Source organism: Platalea leucorodia (assembly GCF_965183815.1).
Source record: "Platalea leucorodia genome assembly, chromosome: 3".
Classification (NCBI taxonomy): Eukaryota; Metazoa; Chordata; class Aves; order Pelecaniformes; family Threskiornithidae; genus Platalea; species Platalea leucorodia.
In genome coordinates, this window is record NC_138825.1 from 69,185,514 (window position 1) to 69,202,949 (window position 17,436).

At 41.6% G+C, this 17,436-nt stretch overlaps 1 protein-coding gene across 4 annotated transcripts in view; it reads right to left on the bottom strand.

Moving 5' to 3' along the window:
- Positions 1 to 11,692: 11,692 nt before the first annotated feature.
- The window catches only part of TRMT11 (tRNA methyltransferase 11 homolog), a 33,167-nt gene continuing 27,423 nt past the window's right edge, over positions 11,693 to 17,436 (bottom strand). Inside the window, exon 11 of one of the 4 annotated variants that reach the window (XM_082306891.1) lies at positions 11,693 to 12,259. In XM_082306891.1, the coding sequence (XP_082163017.1) occupies positions 12,128 to 12,259 (132 nt within the window). In that variant the 3' untranslated portion in view covers positions 11,693 to 12,127. The other 3 variants (XM_082306890.1, XR_014227663.1, XM_082306892.1) reach the window with 3 other exon arrangements.

Below are 17,436 nucleotides of genomic sequence, written 5' to 3' on the forward strand. Positions count from 1 at the left end.
AGCTCTGTGGCTGGAAGCTTTGCAGAATAAGGAGTCCTAGCTTCCTATATAATTCGTAGAAAGACTGGCCACAGCACTATATAAAAGGAGTCTTCACCCTGCATTCCTGAAGGCCGATGTTCCACATGGGAAGATGTTCTCAGCCTCAGAGATGAATGCCTGCTTGCATTTCACACACAGAAAACCCCTTCAGGCTTCAGGCAGGATATAAAATCTGGGGTACCCATTGCAGTCACAACTGCTGCTCTGTCACTCTTGTACCACTTCATCAGCTCAGCACGTAGGGTGTAAATACCCCCACGAGTATACAGAGCATCTCGTTCCAAACACCCCCCAAAACTCCTCCACATGCTGCTGTTTGCTGGGTAACTGACTTAACTTGCTACACAACACTGCTGCTCCCCATACTATTCAGGGTGGGATTAACTAGTCAGTGATTTCACACACTGAGTCTGGTTTATGTCCTGCTACTTAGAACTTACCCACACAGACAAGGACTGTCTCACCAAACCACACTCAGAGAGAGAAAAAAAAACCAACGCATCCTCACACCAGCTACCCAGGCATGATCTTTGAAATGCCTCGGTCAAAAAGTTGCAGCATCCAAATTAAAGGAATCCCAGGCCACCCCTCAGTTGACAGACTAAGAGGAAAGAACTAATTTCTCGGTAAAAAATCAGTAGCCACTGAGATGCAAATCCAAACAGGACAAAGACCAAATCAGAAACACATTATGCTCCAAAAGGGCCAGTTTCACAGGGTTGGAAACTATTATGAGCCAGATCAGCTTGGAGAAAGAATTTTTGAAAGGAAAAAAACAGAAGCAATAATTAGGAGGTATTAAAAAAGAGAGCACTGAATACCTAAAGATCCACAATCACATACAAAAAAAGGAAATTTTTGCTGCTGTAACACACACTGTGGCTGGACTTTTAGACACCTCAAAACCCTCCGGAACCTGAAGAGAGGCTGCAAGTGCCCCGGGGCTGCAAACCTCTTCATGCCCCTCCGAGGTGCTAAATCCCACGGACCAACAGCCCACTTGCGGCTCCACTACCGATCCTCCTGGTTCCTCTGGGTTAACTTTGGCACATCCTGTCCCTGGATCACAACAAGAAAAGAAAGCTTTCAGCAGCCACAACATAGCTCTTCATTTAAAACAAAAACACAATACAGCATAAGTTGCAGGTGAGTAAATAACCCCCAAAGGCAATCCTTCTCACTTTAGTTTATCTTTCGTTTTCTCAAAGACATGGTCAATCTGTGTTGAGAAAGGCAGCTAATGACTTTTCTTCTTCAACCTTCCACAGTTTTACGTTCAACAAAGCCCACTGTGACACAAAAGACCATCAGCTGCTTTCCTCCTCCTGCCAGGAGGTTCTTGGGCGATTCATCGAGGAGCTGCATAATCTCCGCAGTCAGCCTTAGGTCTAGGAGCGATGTGACGGAGACCACAGTTTCATGACCGCAGCGAGCTGATCCAACAGCTCACCTCCGACGGAAGGAAATTCACTCCCTTGCAGTAATCTTTTTCAGCAAAAAGAATAGTTTTCTGCTGGCTTAGTAAATTCAGCTGGCACAAGAAAGGCTCCAGTAAGAACCAGAGTCAGTGCAAGAGTGGGCAACTCTGCTGAGCACAGCATGAGAGAAGCCAGGACCAGGGAATAGGGAAAAGGCACAAAACCTCTCCTTTCAGCAGCACTGCACTGTCACATTAGCTTGCCTGCTTGTGAAACCGCAGGCTGAGGACCTGCTGCGGAGCAATAACTCATCTGCAGAACCTTTCATGAAATGTAATCCGGTACTCCCAAGCAGGATTTGTATCTCACCCATCAGCTCCCCAAAGCATCATACATATAAAGTAACAATCTAGTGAAAGGGGACGTAAAATTAGCGGTACAAATATTTAGATAACTCAGGAAAAAAGGAGAAGTAGGCAGCAACTCATAGAAATCATAAGCCAGAAAACTGATAAGGTGGCCAAAAGGACAAAGGGAAATAAATTCTGTGACTACCAAAAGACACTAAGAGAGATTTTGATGTTTGGGTGTTTGCTCTCCTGTGTGTTTGTTGAATTCTTGGTTTTTGCTGTATATCAAAACCTTTTTGGATGGACAAAGTAGATGAAAATGAAGACACAGAACTATTTCATAAATATTCTTATCCAGCGTTATAGAAGCAGCAGCTGATATGCATATATGAAATTAAGGTGAATTAACTGGCCTCACTGTAAACAAAGAGTTTCAATAAAAAAATAGATGCTACAACATTACCAACTAGAGTAATTCTTAAACAAGCAAGTCTGAGTTGTGCATATCCAAGAGCTCTAGAAGAGCAGACTGACAAGTGCTCTGGACTTATTCCTCTCCATTGGCTAGAAGGAGACTAACATAACTGCTTTAGATATAGATGTTGACAGGAAAGATTAGGTAAGTCAAACCTCAGTCTAAATATTGATTGTCAGTGTGTTGCAGAAACTTAAGATATTTGGAATAAAGCGAATGTTGTGCCAGTTTCGTAAAAGACAAAGTATTGGCCTGCCAACTTGATCAGCAGTACCAATCTTGATATGAGACCCAGTTAATAAAAGAAATTAAAGGAAATTAAAACAATCAATACCACTCAAAATGGGTATCTGGAAAGCAGGCTTTCTCAAACTTGTAGCAATTCCTGAAAGCCTGCTATGTGAAATTCTAAAAAATCAGAGTATCGTATGGTTTCAACAACTCAAATTTTGGAAGTGTCATTCCCAACCCATGCCTGATTTCCATAAATCAATAGAGAATGAAGTATCATGGGAAACAATAAACTATCTTGTCCCATTCATTGCTAGTGAGTTAAATGGATAGCTCTTGTTAATTAGGTATACATTTCTAAAGTACAAATGATTCTTAGCGAGACGAAAAATCAGAGGAAGGATTCAAAAATCTTCCATGTCTTGCTGTTCTTGTAGAGTTGAATGAATTAAAAACTTCATCATATTAAACTAAAATTGTGTAATTTCCATCGTTTACTAGGTTACTTTGTTAAAAGCTTTAGCTTTTTCAGGAAGTTCATTTCAATCCATTATCACTGTAAGGATCACATCGGCCTTACTGTCAACAAAGAACTTTCTATATTATCTTTTACCTAAATTCTCTTCTCTGAATGGCACGCATTATTGCCACTGAATACAGCTGGAATTGCTCATGCAAAAATTAATGCTCCTTGTGGCTTACGTTACGGACTTTTAGGTTCTGACCTGCCAGCCTCAGAGTTACAAGTTGATGGAAAAGCAAAGCAACCCATTAAAATATTTTTTATTAATGACTTCAAAAGTGAGATTCAAGACCTGCTGATTCTTGATAATTAGAAGATGATTAAACAATATATCTTGAAAAAGAAGCGTGTCCAAATTCATGCCTTGTTTTTGCACTAATACTATAAACAGGTGGATTGTGGCAGATGTTTTCAAGGGCACAATCTGAAAGCAATAGCTTTATAAAGAATTTGTAAGGAGAATACATAATCCTGAATAACTGTTTCTGCTTGTAACAGGATGAGTAGAAAAAATCCACTTGCTGTTACAGAACTCAAAATGCATTTGCAAAGGTGGCAGTCAGGGAAGAAGTACTTCTTGCTCACAGACTGTGCACATTTGGTATGGAAATATGCAGGATGATGGCTGAAAATACACCCCAGTGCTGCCTCTCCTGACTGAAAGACAGGCTGGACTTCAGCTGGGACATTTCACTTTCCTTTTTCTGCCTCCTTTAGACTACATTCATCCCTACCTCAAGGCATCCTAAGAAGGAAAGAAGAGCTCAGTCACTGTGCGTTTCCCCTGTTCCTTCAAAGGAGCTGGGAGGCAAGTTGAGGCAGCCCGTCAAGCATCTGCTCACACCTGCTGAACAACCAGGGGAGAAAACCAGCGGCGAACGGTGACAAGGAGCACACCCTTCAAAAGCGAAGTCCCCAGGCCAGTGGAAATGAGTGGAAGGGGTAGGTGTTCTGCAGGAGGTCAGAGGGGCTGCACGGCTTTCCGTGCCAGCAGGCACAGCCTGGAGACAGGAGATGCTGCTGCCTACACCATCCCCCATAATGCTTTAGCAGTGGCCACCTCCTTCACAATCTTCAGATTTACCAGAAATTGTAAGTGGTCCATTTGGGAAAGCTGCTGTTGCTCTTGTTCATAATGATTGACAGAATATGCCATAAATATAACTGGTAGTATTGGTATTCCCTCTCCATGCAGGAGGTGCTCCAGGCAGGTGAGCAAGGTGCTCAGAGCATCTGCAGCAAGGACCTCCTGCCATCCTCTCTGGCAAGTGATGGCATCTAAGCCGACGTGCTCACAAGTAGCTTTTGGATGTGCTTGCGAGCTGCAGCCTCCCACCTGGAGGGGCTGCGCTGGTGGAGGGGGCAGCCTCTGGCAAGGCCACGGGAAGAGGCTGTCAGCGTCCCACGGCACTGCCGGCGTTCAGAGCACGGCCTTTGCTCGCTCTCAGCGTGGTTGTGACGAGAGGAACACACCACGCAAGGCCTTAGTAAGCTCACAAGCTTCCAGAAGACTCTCCTGGTGAGAGGGAGGAGGGGAAGGAACACGGGCCACTTGCCAGAGATTGATCTGTCCAATTTAAAGAAATTAATTTAATTGTTTGTGGCAGTAGGAGAGCTTGCAGCTGCTGGCTCCAGGAAGCCTGGACAGTAAGAAAACACGGCGCCAATGCTGCTAGAATTAAGCAAGCGAGGTGAGCGCCCAGCAGCTGGGACTGGGGAGGCTCGGTGGCTTCAGGTCCCTGCAATGACAGGCTTGCGCACCCACCTTTGCCGTTTTGAACAGTGACTTCCCAGTGTGGCAACTCTCTCTTAAAATCCACGCTGGCTGTTAATACAAAGAGTAGCTGGTATGAGATAGCGCTTAAAAAAACCCGCCACCCTGCAATCAAAACCTCGCCCTGCAGAAGCCAGAGGTCCGTCCCGCACCGGGCAGCCCCAGCCGGCTACGCGGGAGGGCAGGAGCCGCCGGCTGCCGGCTCCGTGCCCCGCACGCAGATGCCCGCTGCCCCAGCCCAGGGAGGGGAAAGGCAGGCAGAGCGCTAACAACTGTGTAATTACAAAATTATGTTTGCTTTTTTTTTTTGCCTTTTTTTTTTCCTCAGAAGATAAGAACAGTTGGAGAAGTATATGCTGTGGGGCCTCAGCAAATCTACTGCCAGCATTAGCTGTTTGAGGCTTTCATCCATCCAGTTTTAATCCAAATTAGTAGGAGCTTCAGAAAGGGATTCTGGCAAAGTCACAGCTGGAAAGATTTTCACCATTAATTCTGCCAAGCATATAAAAATACGCTTAAAAAAAAAAGAGAAAGGGGGGTGGGATATAACAGTCCTTGGCACAAACATGTTTTGGTTTGCTTTTAGAGTGAAAACAAAATCCAGAAGAAAATCTATATTTAATTAAGAAATAGTCCCTATCTTTGCCTTCTTTGACATCTTTACATAAGGCTAAAAATGCTATTCTACGGTTATTATAAAATTAATTTCTTACTGAGGTAGAATTTTTTTTTTGCTTTATAACGAGGCAGGGCAGCTGGGGGTGAGAGGGGAGGTCCTGCTTCCCTGGCCCCAGCGGGCCGGGGCCCGTGCGGTTTTTTGGCAGGTCATTCCCCGCAGCAGGCAGCAGCCGTTTATCGGGTTCAGCCCGCAGCTTGTCAGGCGGCTCTGGGGAACGCCGGAACGGGGAGGCAGAACGACGCAGGCGGTGCTTGGGCGCTTGCGCGTATTTGCCCAACATGCAGAAGCGTGTTCACCACTGTCTGTACCAGCTGCTCTGCAATTACAGGACTGAGCAGAGGCATCACGCTACAGAAGCAGCTGCTTTCCAGTAACCACTACCGAAGAACCACCCATAGGTGCACAGGCACCTCTGTGACAGCTCCTGTTGCAAGCCGTGGAGACTAAAACAGGACATTTTGCAAATGCCAGCTTTGACAAATATTTACTGATTAAGCGAACCAGCCCCTTTTCTCATGTAATTTCATTACCTTTTTCCAGGTTGTGTTGTGTTAAGGAATGAGGTTCAAGCAAAGGCATACAAGTACTCTCTGCCACATACACGTTTTGAAGAGAGAGTAGAAACTTCCCAAAACTTTCCTAAATTGCTAGGGGTCTGTTTATTAGCAAGACTCAAGGTTCTCTCCAAGACAGGAGCGTGTGTCCTATGGTGCTCCTCATGATTCTGGTTATCCTAGCCTCTGCCACAACTATTATTGCAATAAACACGTTGCACCTGCCTAGCACTTCTCATCTCAGGATCCCACAGCTTTATGCAAACAGCCTCAAAACAAACCTGTAGAGCAGAACAATTTATAAAGGCATGAACTGTGGTCAGAGAGGCATCATTCCACCCATCACACTACATTTGCACGAAGAATGGGACCACAACTCAGTGGAGAAGACTGCCTGTGTGTAAGGACCTATCCTTCCAATCGAATAGATCCACCTCCTCACAGGATTTTCTCCACATAGCTATGTTTCATCTCTAGCCAAAAATCACAATGTTTTATGAACCTTCCCTATTACTTGTTAACTTTCATAGCTAAATTTATCCTGTACTGAAATTACACTTGCATGTCTCCTAGTGCTGCATTCAATAGAAAAAAAGATAGATAGATCAAGGATTAGTCTTGCCTCCAAAATGCAATCAATCACCAGCATGATTCCCAATGTTGAATAGAAATCTCTCGTATCAGTCTCAGGATAAAGCAAAGACACTCTGGGCTGTCCAGTCATGGCACTGAACATCCATCCTTAGTCATCACTCAGAGACATCCCATCTGTTGGGATGGACTCTTAAAGAAGGAAGTATTATGATTAATTGCTATATGACTATTTTGCCAATGATATCTCCTTACAGAGATAAGATTGTTTAGTTAGGAGTTACGTATTTGATTAGAATTAACTATTTATCCCATCACATACAGTAACATGACCTATTATTTTACACTTTATTAGTGAAAAATTTATTAGAATGAACCCATGAAGAACAAGTTTTATATTAGAATTTTATACAGCAAGTGGCATTTTCATTGGAAAAAAAAATTGAAAAGTAATTTTTAAATAAAACTTAGTTTTGGAGAGAATTAAAACAGTGATAATACTATCCTGTTTGGACATCTTTAGAAGGTAAGATTTTTTTTTTTTTATTTTAACTATTTTTATGTAAAGCAACAGAAATTTTGGATTAGAATCTCAGATGATCATTGGCAAGCACTGTATTTTTGTACAAAATGGTCTCTTTCCAGCACCCAAACATGGAATTTAAAAAAATTAACTTTGGGGAAATTTTAAATGAAGCAAAATGTCCTGTTCCCACCCAGCTGTACTCAAAATACTCCTTGTCAAAGCTGACATGCAGGGTCGAAGCCTCCTGCGCCTAGGTCTGCTGTGGGTTGTCAGCAATCCGTAACGCATCTCCTGGGCACCTCACTGAGCGTACGGATACCCAAGATCACAACAGTGGCAGTACAGACAGTAAGATCTCCCTCCTATCAATGGATTTTACCTTTCAGCTGCCCAGGTTTAAGTAACCTACAAGAATTAAGAAAGATCTTACTTAGCAAACCTGTCTTGAGGCCTCATACCCTTAGCGTAGCCAGACAGATTGTCCTTTCTCCGGGACCTTGGGTCTGACGAGGCCTTTTAGCTAACAGAGAGCTGACATCTCTTTTGGGTGGTGTCCTCCCCATCCATAGGCCCAGGAAAGCTGTAACTGATGAGAGGCACTGTACAAAGTGACAGCAGCCATGATGATAGAAAACTATAATGAAAACAGTTGTGAGGACACATCCCTCAACGGAGATTTTTACAGTCCAATAAGCCAATAAGAGAACATCAGAGAAATATATTAAAAAGGGTAGCATGGAGGCAGCTAAGATGTATTTCGCTGTTTATTTATTTTATGTTTTATGTGATCACCAGAATCAATGACATAAAAGAACAAGGTTAAAAACCCGTTTTTTCCAAATAGCAAACAGAAGAGTAAGGCAGAGAGGGATACTGTCCTCTGCATTCTCCTGGGTACCCACAACTCTGGTTTTTTTAGGAGCAGTGAAGAAGTTTCCAGACTGAAAAGACAGCCTTGTTCAACTCTGGACCTCACTTTAAACTGCAGACCAAGCTAAACAGCAAAGAAAGAACACATTAAATTTTTCTTCTCAGCTTCTCTGAAGGGTTGGAAGGAAGAGTCAGAAAAGAGAAACATGGTGGTGACAGGAGCTGAGCCAGCAGAGAACAACCTTTGCCTTTTGGAGACTTCATCAGCCTCCTGTCAGCTAACCCCAGAGCTGCTTGTTGTCCGACAGGGAAACCCGTAACCCCTGCCTATCGTCTGCTCCGGTCTTGCCCTCTCCAACTGGACATTTTTGTCTCTGGAAAACCTGCGGCCAGAGGACAGCGCAAAGTCACGGGGTCGCCATCTCTGTGACACCCTTCTCTGGCTGGTGGCCCTGAGGCTGCGGAGTTGTCCTGGGGACAGTGGAAATAACCATTATGAAGAAATCTTAAAAAGCAGTGACAGAAGGAAAGAGAAGATTCAGAATTATTAAGGTGTTTCCTCCCTATAACATCTCTACAGTTAACCAATATCAAAACAGCCTGAGAGAAAGCCCGTACTTTATCTTCTTAGCAGCATTTTTGGACAGGTGAGCCTTGACTGAGAACTCACAAAAATTGGACTGCCTTCTGCCAACTGCCACGTGCATGGATACCTACAACCCTCCTGTAAGTCACAACTTGGAGCTAAAATACTAGTCTAATGGAAAAAGAAGAGACGCCGAACAGTTAAGGACTTCCACCACGGTCTTCCAGCCCCGCTGAACAGGTAGAGGGGAAGGAAGGATCCACCAAAACCAAACTTCAAGAGTTGCTGTTGAAGTGCCCGTATCCAGTGAGTGGACGTTGCTGCAGTGCATGGTACCAGTACAAAGTCCAGCAACGAGTGCTGGGGAAACAAAAAGCCTGCTCTACTAGAGGAAACCCAGAGTTAGATGTTGTCCCAATAACAGACACCAGTTTCTTAGGTCGGTTTGAAGGGAGGACTGCACTCTCCTTGAGATGTTCAGCAAGCTGACACATCTGCTTGACGTCTCTCATTAGAGTGATAAGGAGAAACTACTGAGTCTGAGTTTTTGTGAGTTGGTCTCAGAGCTTGAGTGGAAGTGGAAAGTTCAGCCAAGACCTTTATGTTCCTTCTAAAAAAGCTCTTTGTCCGCTTTTTGGGGGTCTTTTTGTTTTAAAGAGAAGATGAAGAAGTAGCAGGAGCAGCACTGGTTGTCACAGGAGCAACAAAAAACATTGGGGAGAGTTTTTGTCTCCAGATCTTGTTTCCGCATGGGTTCTCTGATGTTTAATGAGAGTTGAACTCATATTACCACCTTTTCCCTGGAAGATATTAACTAGGTCTTTTTCTTCAACACCTCTGCCTATTTCAACAATATTTGTAGCTCCCTGTTATCTGTAAGACCGCATCAAACCTTGACCTTCTGCCAAACTTGTTCAAACTGGCCACTAATTAAAAAAAGTATGGGCGAGAGAGAGTAGGTAGGGCACAAAAGCAATGAAGAGAAAATCTATGTCGGCTACTTTTCCGCTTCCTCTTCCCGTAGCTACGTGGGAGGCTTGGCAGCCAGGAACACCACCGCCAGGTAAAGGGATTCTGTGAAAGGAGGGGGCTCTTTCCCTTCGTTGCCTCACAAATCGCTCCCTACAGCAAGAGACAGCCTCTGCCCATATGACCTCGCAGCCGCTTTCAGCTCCTCCCTCCGTCCAATTTGCTGCAGCGCAACAAAGCGCTCCAACAATAACGTTTATTTTTCAAAACTGGAAAATGGCATAAACCACCCCAAAGGAGAGAATGACAACGGCGTGAGTTCAGCGCGGGCTCGTGAACTGACCCTCCTTGCCAGGGACAGGAAACTGGAACCTCGCGGAAGGAGACTGAATGGAACCAGATCGAACGAAAGCGCCAGAAACCGCGGCCATCGATGGCCAAATCCTGCCGAAAGGATAACTCACCCGCCTGTCAGTCCTTCGCTAGAGCGAGTGCAAGGACTCCGTCACGGCTCTGCAGCTATAAACGCCTCCGCTCTGCAAGTCTGCGCGTACAATAGGCTGGGGCGTGCGCACGAAGTGAGGAGAAGTTTAGAGATCAGAAATATTTCCAAATGACAGCTTTAAAGTTGGGGATCAGCAGAGCTCGAACATCTGATTTCAATTCTAAACCATTTTCGATTAGCGGATGTTGATGCAGTACCCCAAACACACTCACAGTTTCTGTTCAAAATGGTATTCTCCCGTAATGATAGAGCTGTTATGTATGAACTGCTAAACAGAGGCCACACCACTGCTGCTGAATGGACTAAAAGTTGGACCAGGCAGAGGAGAAATAAACTAAATCATTCTCTTTGAATAGACAGAGCCAGATTTGCCACTACCTTACATCTTGTATAACCATTTAGATCACGTCTATGTAGAGTAACTTCTATGAAAATGAAGTTATAAATGCATAATAAATCCATCTAGAAAAATTCCTTGCCTATGAAGAACAGAGAGTAATTTTAATTTGTAAAGTAATAAAAGCTGAATGCCAAATTGTAATGCTAAAATTGAAGTCAGAAGTAATATGAAGACAGGTTTTCAGAAGCAGTAATTTTTTGATGTAATATTTGAAAGTGATCAATTCAAGTTCTGCTTTTGAAAAATTGTCTGAGCTTTGATCTTGCTCCAAGTTTAGCCCAGAACAACTATTATATGACTGACATTACAAGTCTCAAAACAAAGTGATTTATAATGGAAACGCAGAAAATAAATCACTATTTCAGAACTTCCTAACACATCACAGATTAGATCCAGAAGGTCAGACAAAGCTGTCATTAAGTATGTGAGCTCTCCCTGCTGCAGCTGAGGACCACACCACAGAGAACAGCAAATTCAGTTCATGAACTCGATCAGATACACACAACGACTCGTGCCTTCCTACGTGTCACTGATATTTGGAGAGGCACTTAAAGATTATACTCTACAAAGACTGTAGCATGACCACAGTCAGTGACTTGCAGCAAGCTGAGAAGCAAGGCTTCCTCTGGCTGGAGAAAGTAGGTATATTCACCAACGCCCTGCTGAAGAATATTTGACCACCAAAATGAGAAGAGCCATTAACATCCTGAATTAATGGGCTTAGTGGTTTTCAAATGAGGTATTTTCATGATGGACATGGTGTGGATTCAGCAAAGTTTGCCCTTTAACAAATACAGCTTCAATTTCAAAGACTTGATTAGGCTTAATACCATTAGGGAACCATTACTGATTTTATGCTGTTGTTACTGCTTTAACTATCAGTTTCTGAACCAAAATTTGCAGACAGTTGGCTTGACCAAGAGTCAAGGTTTAGGAATGCAAAAGCAAATCCAAGGTACAGATGAGCTTCAGATGTGGACAGGCTTCACAGGGTTTAACAGGCTCTCCAGAGTTTGTCAGGTCACAGAGGCTTTTGGGCGCTGTATGTGTGTGTGCCTGTGTGTGCGCACGCATGCGCATTTGTTTCTTTGTGTGTTTTGTTTGTTTTAAACACTGCTGGCCTCAGCCAGAGCAACTGGAATTCATACGAGCAGTTATTTCATGCAACAATTAAAAAAAAAACTCACAACAATCTTTTGTTTTATTGTATACCATTTACAAAAAAACAAAACAAATGAAAATGATCTTCTTAATAAGCAACGCTTGATCACCACCACGTGTTTCTAAACCAGCCAGATGTTCACAGTTTAAGAAGCCAAATAATACTACTACTTTTTTGTAAACATTAATGGTGAAAGAACAATAATAATGGTTTTAGTCAATCATCATTAGTACTTGAAAGTACAAATATAAATTAAATAAGACTCAAAAAACTTGTACAATAAAATCTGCTATAAACAAAGCTAATTAAAAAGAACTGCTCTCAACCTGTGTTGTGGGTTTCATCTTGTTTTAAAATTAAAAGCAGTATTTATTTTTCTGAAGCATCCAAATGAATGTTCATATCCAGATGTCCTTACAAAGAAACACGATCTTCATTCTTTCCTCATTTTTTAATCTGTTTATATTATATTTTACTTCTGATTGTCTTTTTCTTCCTTGGCAATCCTCTTTGTGACACCACTGAAATACTTCTCACGGAAAGAATTGTGTCCCCTGTATGGCATATATTGACCATCCAACAAGTAAGAATTCTGATCTTGATCCTGTATGGTATCAAAATGCAAGCATTAGATTTTACGGTAGTATGTTCAGCATGTATTGCCACTGGTTTTCCTCCAGACTTTTTCAAACAGTTACAAGCAAGAGTAAAGTTGTTGGGTTTTTTTACAATTCAATGGCAAACGCTTAAGTCACTAGATTGATTAAAGAATTTAAAAAATAGCATGCTAAGGTTTCCATTAGGATTAACAAGAACACATACTTCCTACTGCAAAGTCTTAACATTTAACAGAAATGAAAATCCATACACAATGGATTCTCATTTGACATGGATCAAATACAAGCTGTAAGCAGACAAGGTTTTTTGTTGTTTTTTTTTTCTGTACTCATTCAAATTTTCATTAGTCTGTTCTGTACACCAAAATGATGCAAGTTGTCAGTACCAGACATTTGAAGTTTTAACAGTACTGCATCACTGGAAATACCTCAGCTAACATCACCAGAATCCAACCCTCGCGTGAATGAATGAGAGTACAGGTACTATGCTATACAGACTTTTATAAAGGAAAATATAAAGGTTAGTTTCCAGAAAAAATACCATCTGGAGAATTCAATCACTCAGAGGTTTGTGGAAGGCAGATACAAACACAAGAGGAACACAAATGACTAAAATGAGTTCCTACAGTTACTGAAGCGCAATCAGAGGATTTTTCTTCTTGTGCAGTATTCACGTACTTCTGAAAGTTGAAGTTGACCCAGTAAATCCCCTACACATAATACCTATTTGACAACAGCCAAGAACATAGTTTAGAAAATTGGCCCATTATATATACAAATGCTTAGAGTTCATCGTGTACTGTGGCTTTATACAATTAAGATACTTGTCAACTAATGTTATCGATACTGTAAGATAAACAATACATCAAACTTTAATCTGAGTGCTAAAGAAAAGTGATGGCAACTTTTAAAAACAGTTTTACACTTATCGTTGATGTCAGTTTATTATGCTCAATAGCAAGATGGAACTGAGATAAGCAGCCTCACACAGAACAACTGCACTGTGCAAAGAGAAAATAAAAACAAGCATATGACAGAACTAAACCTCTGTTCCACTAAATGTTTCTTTGCAACGCATCCTCATTGTTTTAATTTTTTTAAGCAATGCAGCAACATACAGACTGGTTCATTACTTACGTTTATGGTTCAGAGTTATTTGTTCATATTTGAAAATAAGGTTACTGTAAGTAGCAGGAAGATGGAAGTAGATTTAAGTCAATATTTTCATACTATGAAAGTATTACAACACAAAGATGAGCTGAATCCTAGTGCACAATCTCCCCCTTCAGTGATTTTGTAGCCTTTCCAGGCTTTCACCTAGCAAGATCAACACCTCCTCTTGCTTTGGATATCCTAATACGCATTCTAAAGGAGTGAAACAAAAGGTTTTTCAACGCAGCAAGATGTTTGTGTGCGTGTACAAGTGCCCTCTTCTGGACACAATGAGATGTTCCTATGAAGTAGTTCTCATCTGCTATCCTAGCAGATACCAGTAGCATGCCACTGGCTTAAATTAACTTGCTAAACGTTTAAGTGCCATGTGGCTATCTAACCCGTAAAGCATGTTCACCAGTAGCAGCAAATTAGTTCTATTTAAATACTGCACTGCTGGCAAATAGCAGGAGAAAATGAGCTCAGTAAACCCACTGCAGACACAGTACTACCTGTCTTTTCGTCACCTGCAAGAGACTGCCATCTCCAAGACCGTTCTCAGGCTGATAATCAACAGGCTTTTAACATGTCCATGGGGAAAAAAAAACCTACTATAGACAGACAGGAAGCAAGGAGGATTTAAGATACACTCCTCTCACAGCCAGCCTGTACCCACTTCTCCAGGTCTCTTATACAGGACCACTCAGAGGAAAAGAGCACTTATTCTTCCCCTGAATTTGCAGGTCACAAATCCTTCTTAGACCTAAACATATAATATATTTTTATACCTTTGGGATGTGTTTTAATGATAATTCTATATAATGTGCTTGTTTTGAGAAATGGATGGGATATTTGACCCCAAAGGATAATGATATTTGGGTCAACAGTATTTTAACATAAAAATTAATCCCCACAACCTCTAAGAGGTCACACATCTGTACACCATTCATCTTGATTCCTTAAGTAACAAAATGCTGATTCAGGGTGAAGGGAGGAAGGAAGAAAGGAACTACCCGCCTCTACCCCCAAGCTGGTTAGGGCAAAGGGAGGATATGATATATAAGAGAACAAACTTCAACTTAAACACAGCTGTAAGAGGAGCATCTGCTTTCATCAAACGGTAACAGGTTTGGTGCATCGCTCCACAGCAGAATCCATTTTGTAAATCCAGGCCTCATCAAAAGCTATGCAAATCATTGCTCGCTAGATGAGAGGAGATCTGCAGTCAGGCACGGATTTCTTGGGAGAGCTTACAAAGGAAGATCCTGGCCCACATCACAGTAATTCCAGCTTAAGAACTTCCATTCCCTACCTCTCCCCTGTACAGACATGACTGCCCAATAAAGATGGTAATTGCTTTAAGGAAAAATAACACATTGGGAATTGCTTCTTAAAAAAAGGGAAGAGAAAGTAAGAAATCCTGAACTACCTGGAGATGCCACTCACTGTTGACATGTACTAATCAAAACAGTTTTATGGGCAACACGAGAAGTGATCAAAGTAAAAGGAATTCTTGGATTTTAGAGACTAATGATTTCTGAACAAATTCTAACTTAGAGTATTTTATATCTATGCGGGGAGCTTGTCAAAAATAATCTTCATGAAACAATTTGTTGTGACTATTTGCACTAGAATTTGTCTGGGCATCAGACACCAGCTCGTTTCAGTAAGGAAGCCCGTCAAACATCCTCAGTTAAGCTCTATCTTGAGTAGCATAAATCAGTAGAATATGCAGTCTAAATATCTGACAGGAATGTTTTGCAGTAAAAGAAGCTCTCTTACGGAGGGTGTCAGCGGCAGTGTCAACTCTCCCTCAAGTGCATGAACTGCCCAGTGCAGTTAATATGGATGTTTTTTCCTTTCTCTTGCCTTTTTAAAAAAAAAGTTTAAATTCAGGGAATGGAGTTGAACCACAGTGTTTTAAGGGAGATAGTCTCTTTCCTCCTTTTAACATGACACACTGGAAAAGGAATTAGTACTGCTTGTGATACACAGATGGATCTAGCGATGAGTAGCTTTTTTCACTTATTTCCTTTGAAACAACTGTGCGTAGTTTAAGGCAGAAAGTTTGTAATTGGTTATTCAACACAAAACAGTGAGACTTCCAAAGAAATCATTTCCAAGACTGATCAGCAATGATCAGCCTACTTGGCACTAGGTCAGCTCCTGCCCCCGCCAGCCAGCACTACCAAGACGACAAAGACTTCTTCCTTTATTTGTAAACGTGAGAACTTAAGATGTTCGTTAATCCCTGGTCATTCTTTATCATCATCCTTGGTTCTCACTTTGAATAATTTAAGTTCTCAAAACAGCAGACTAATCGCAAACAACAGTTATCATGTAAAACTTTTGCTCTGAAATGTTTTACAATGACTTGTGTGACAACTGAAAACCAACAAAGCTCTTGTCAAAGTGCATGCTACCAAATTGCTTTTAGTTAATTTGAGTTTCCAACTCAACACTTGTTTGTTCTAAAGACAACACTAAAACAGGTGTTACAGATCTCAAATAAATAATGAAAGAGGTGGAAGAAAGAGGAGGAAGCTTAAAGATAACAAGAAAGCTTTGTTTTTCTTTAAATCTTGGCAAATATTAAGTAATATTCTAAAGGTTTTTATGAATCTAGCATGCCTCAGTTCAGCCCTGGGGTAATTGCCCACATTCAGTTTTTGTTTAAAAAAAAAAAAAAAAAAAATCTTTCTAGCCTTATCACAGCTTCCTACCACTCTACCTCTGGTGCTGGACAGTAGCTATAGAAACCACTTGTACTAATGTTATACAGCTATAAACAACACTGAGCAGTTTCCAAATTAGGGACAACAAAGTCATATCCAGGAACACACACTGCTACACTCAGTAGGAAAAATTCTACACCAGTAACGACTCTGGAGTGACCGTGTGACGTGGAAATGCTGGACCCATTCAGCGTGGTGGATTTGTATGCACAGTGCTTCAGAGTCCTTTCACGGGCAATCATATGCTCAGAGTTTATCCTTCAGTCAAGTTTTCTGTTTCACCTTGCTACATAATTTCTAGGTGTCTCAGCCATTGTCAATTACAGATCTCTCCTCCAATATTTTTTTTAAGAAGTCCTGATTAGAAACTTCAGAACCAGGTAGCATCTACCAGCCAAATAGATACCATATATTTCTGTAGAGTCAGCTAGCAGAGGAATGAAACAAGTTAATTCAGCAATAGATGAAATAATTCAGCATGGGGAAATCAACAAGCCTCAGAAAACAGAAAGCTAGACATATGTTGTAAAGAAAGGGACACCAAACAACCCTACCGTTAAACACCACTAGGAAGTCCACCCCTTCTGAAAACAGTTGGTAATAATTAATAATTACCAACTGTAATTAAAGGTAATAATTACCTTGTGGTAATAATGCTGTAAGGATTTATACTCCAGTTTTCCTACTGATTAACCACTTACCAGTTATTTGACACTCAAATAAAAAATAATGATGACAATTCAAATATAGGTGGCACAGATTGAGACCTTTCAGCCTTACCTAACTATTTTTTAAGGCTTTTGAAAAAACAAACTGGCACAATGGAAGGTACATTTTCACTTGATTTGGGCTGGAAGAATTGGTTCAAACCTCATCTGACGGAAAGCAGAAGACTGGACTCCTACTAGATCACAGTCAACAGACATTACAACACGAATCTACTCTTATTCTTCCACTACCACTGTATTTCAGTTCTTACATATGAATGCCTACAGTCTTTGGAGAGCTGAACTGGTGTTTTTACTGCTTGAAAAAAACCTCCCTTCACAGTTCAATGAGGGTAGACTCACACACAGTCCTGCCCGCTATAATATCAATTAGAAAGGTTTAGAGAGATATTGGGGAGATCCATATCCATTTAGTACCAGAAGAAGGGACACTAATGTCCATAGAAAAGAGTAATACATCAGGATAGTAAGCTCTCACCTTGTATCACTTCTGTTTTGGTCCTCTCCCGCTCCACACTCCTGTTCTTCACCTCTCTAATTCTTCTGCCT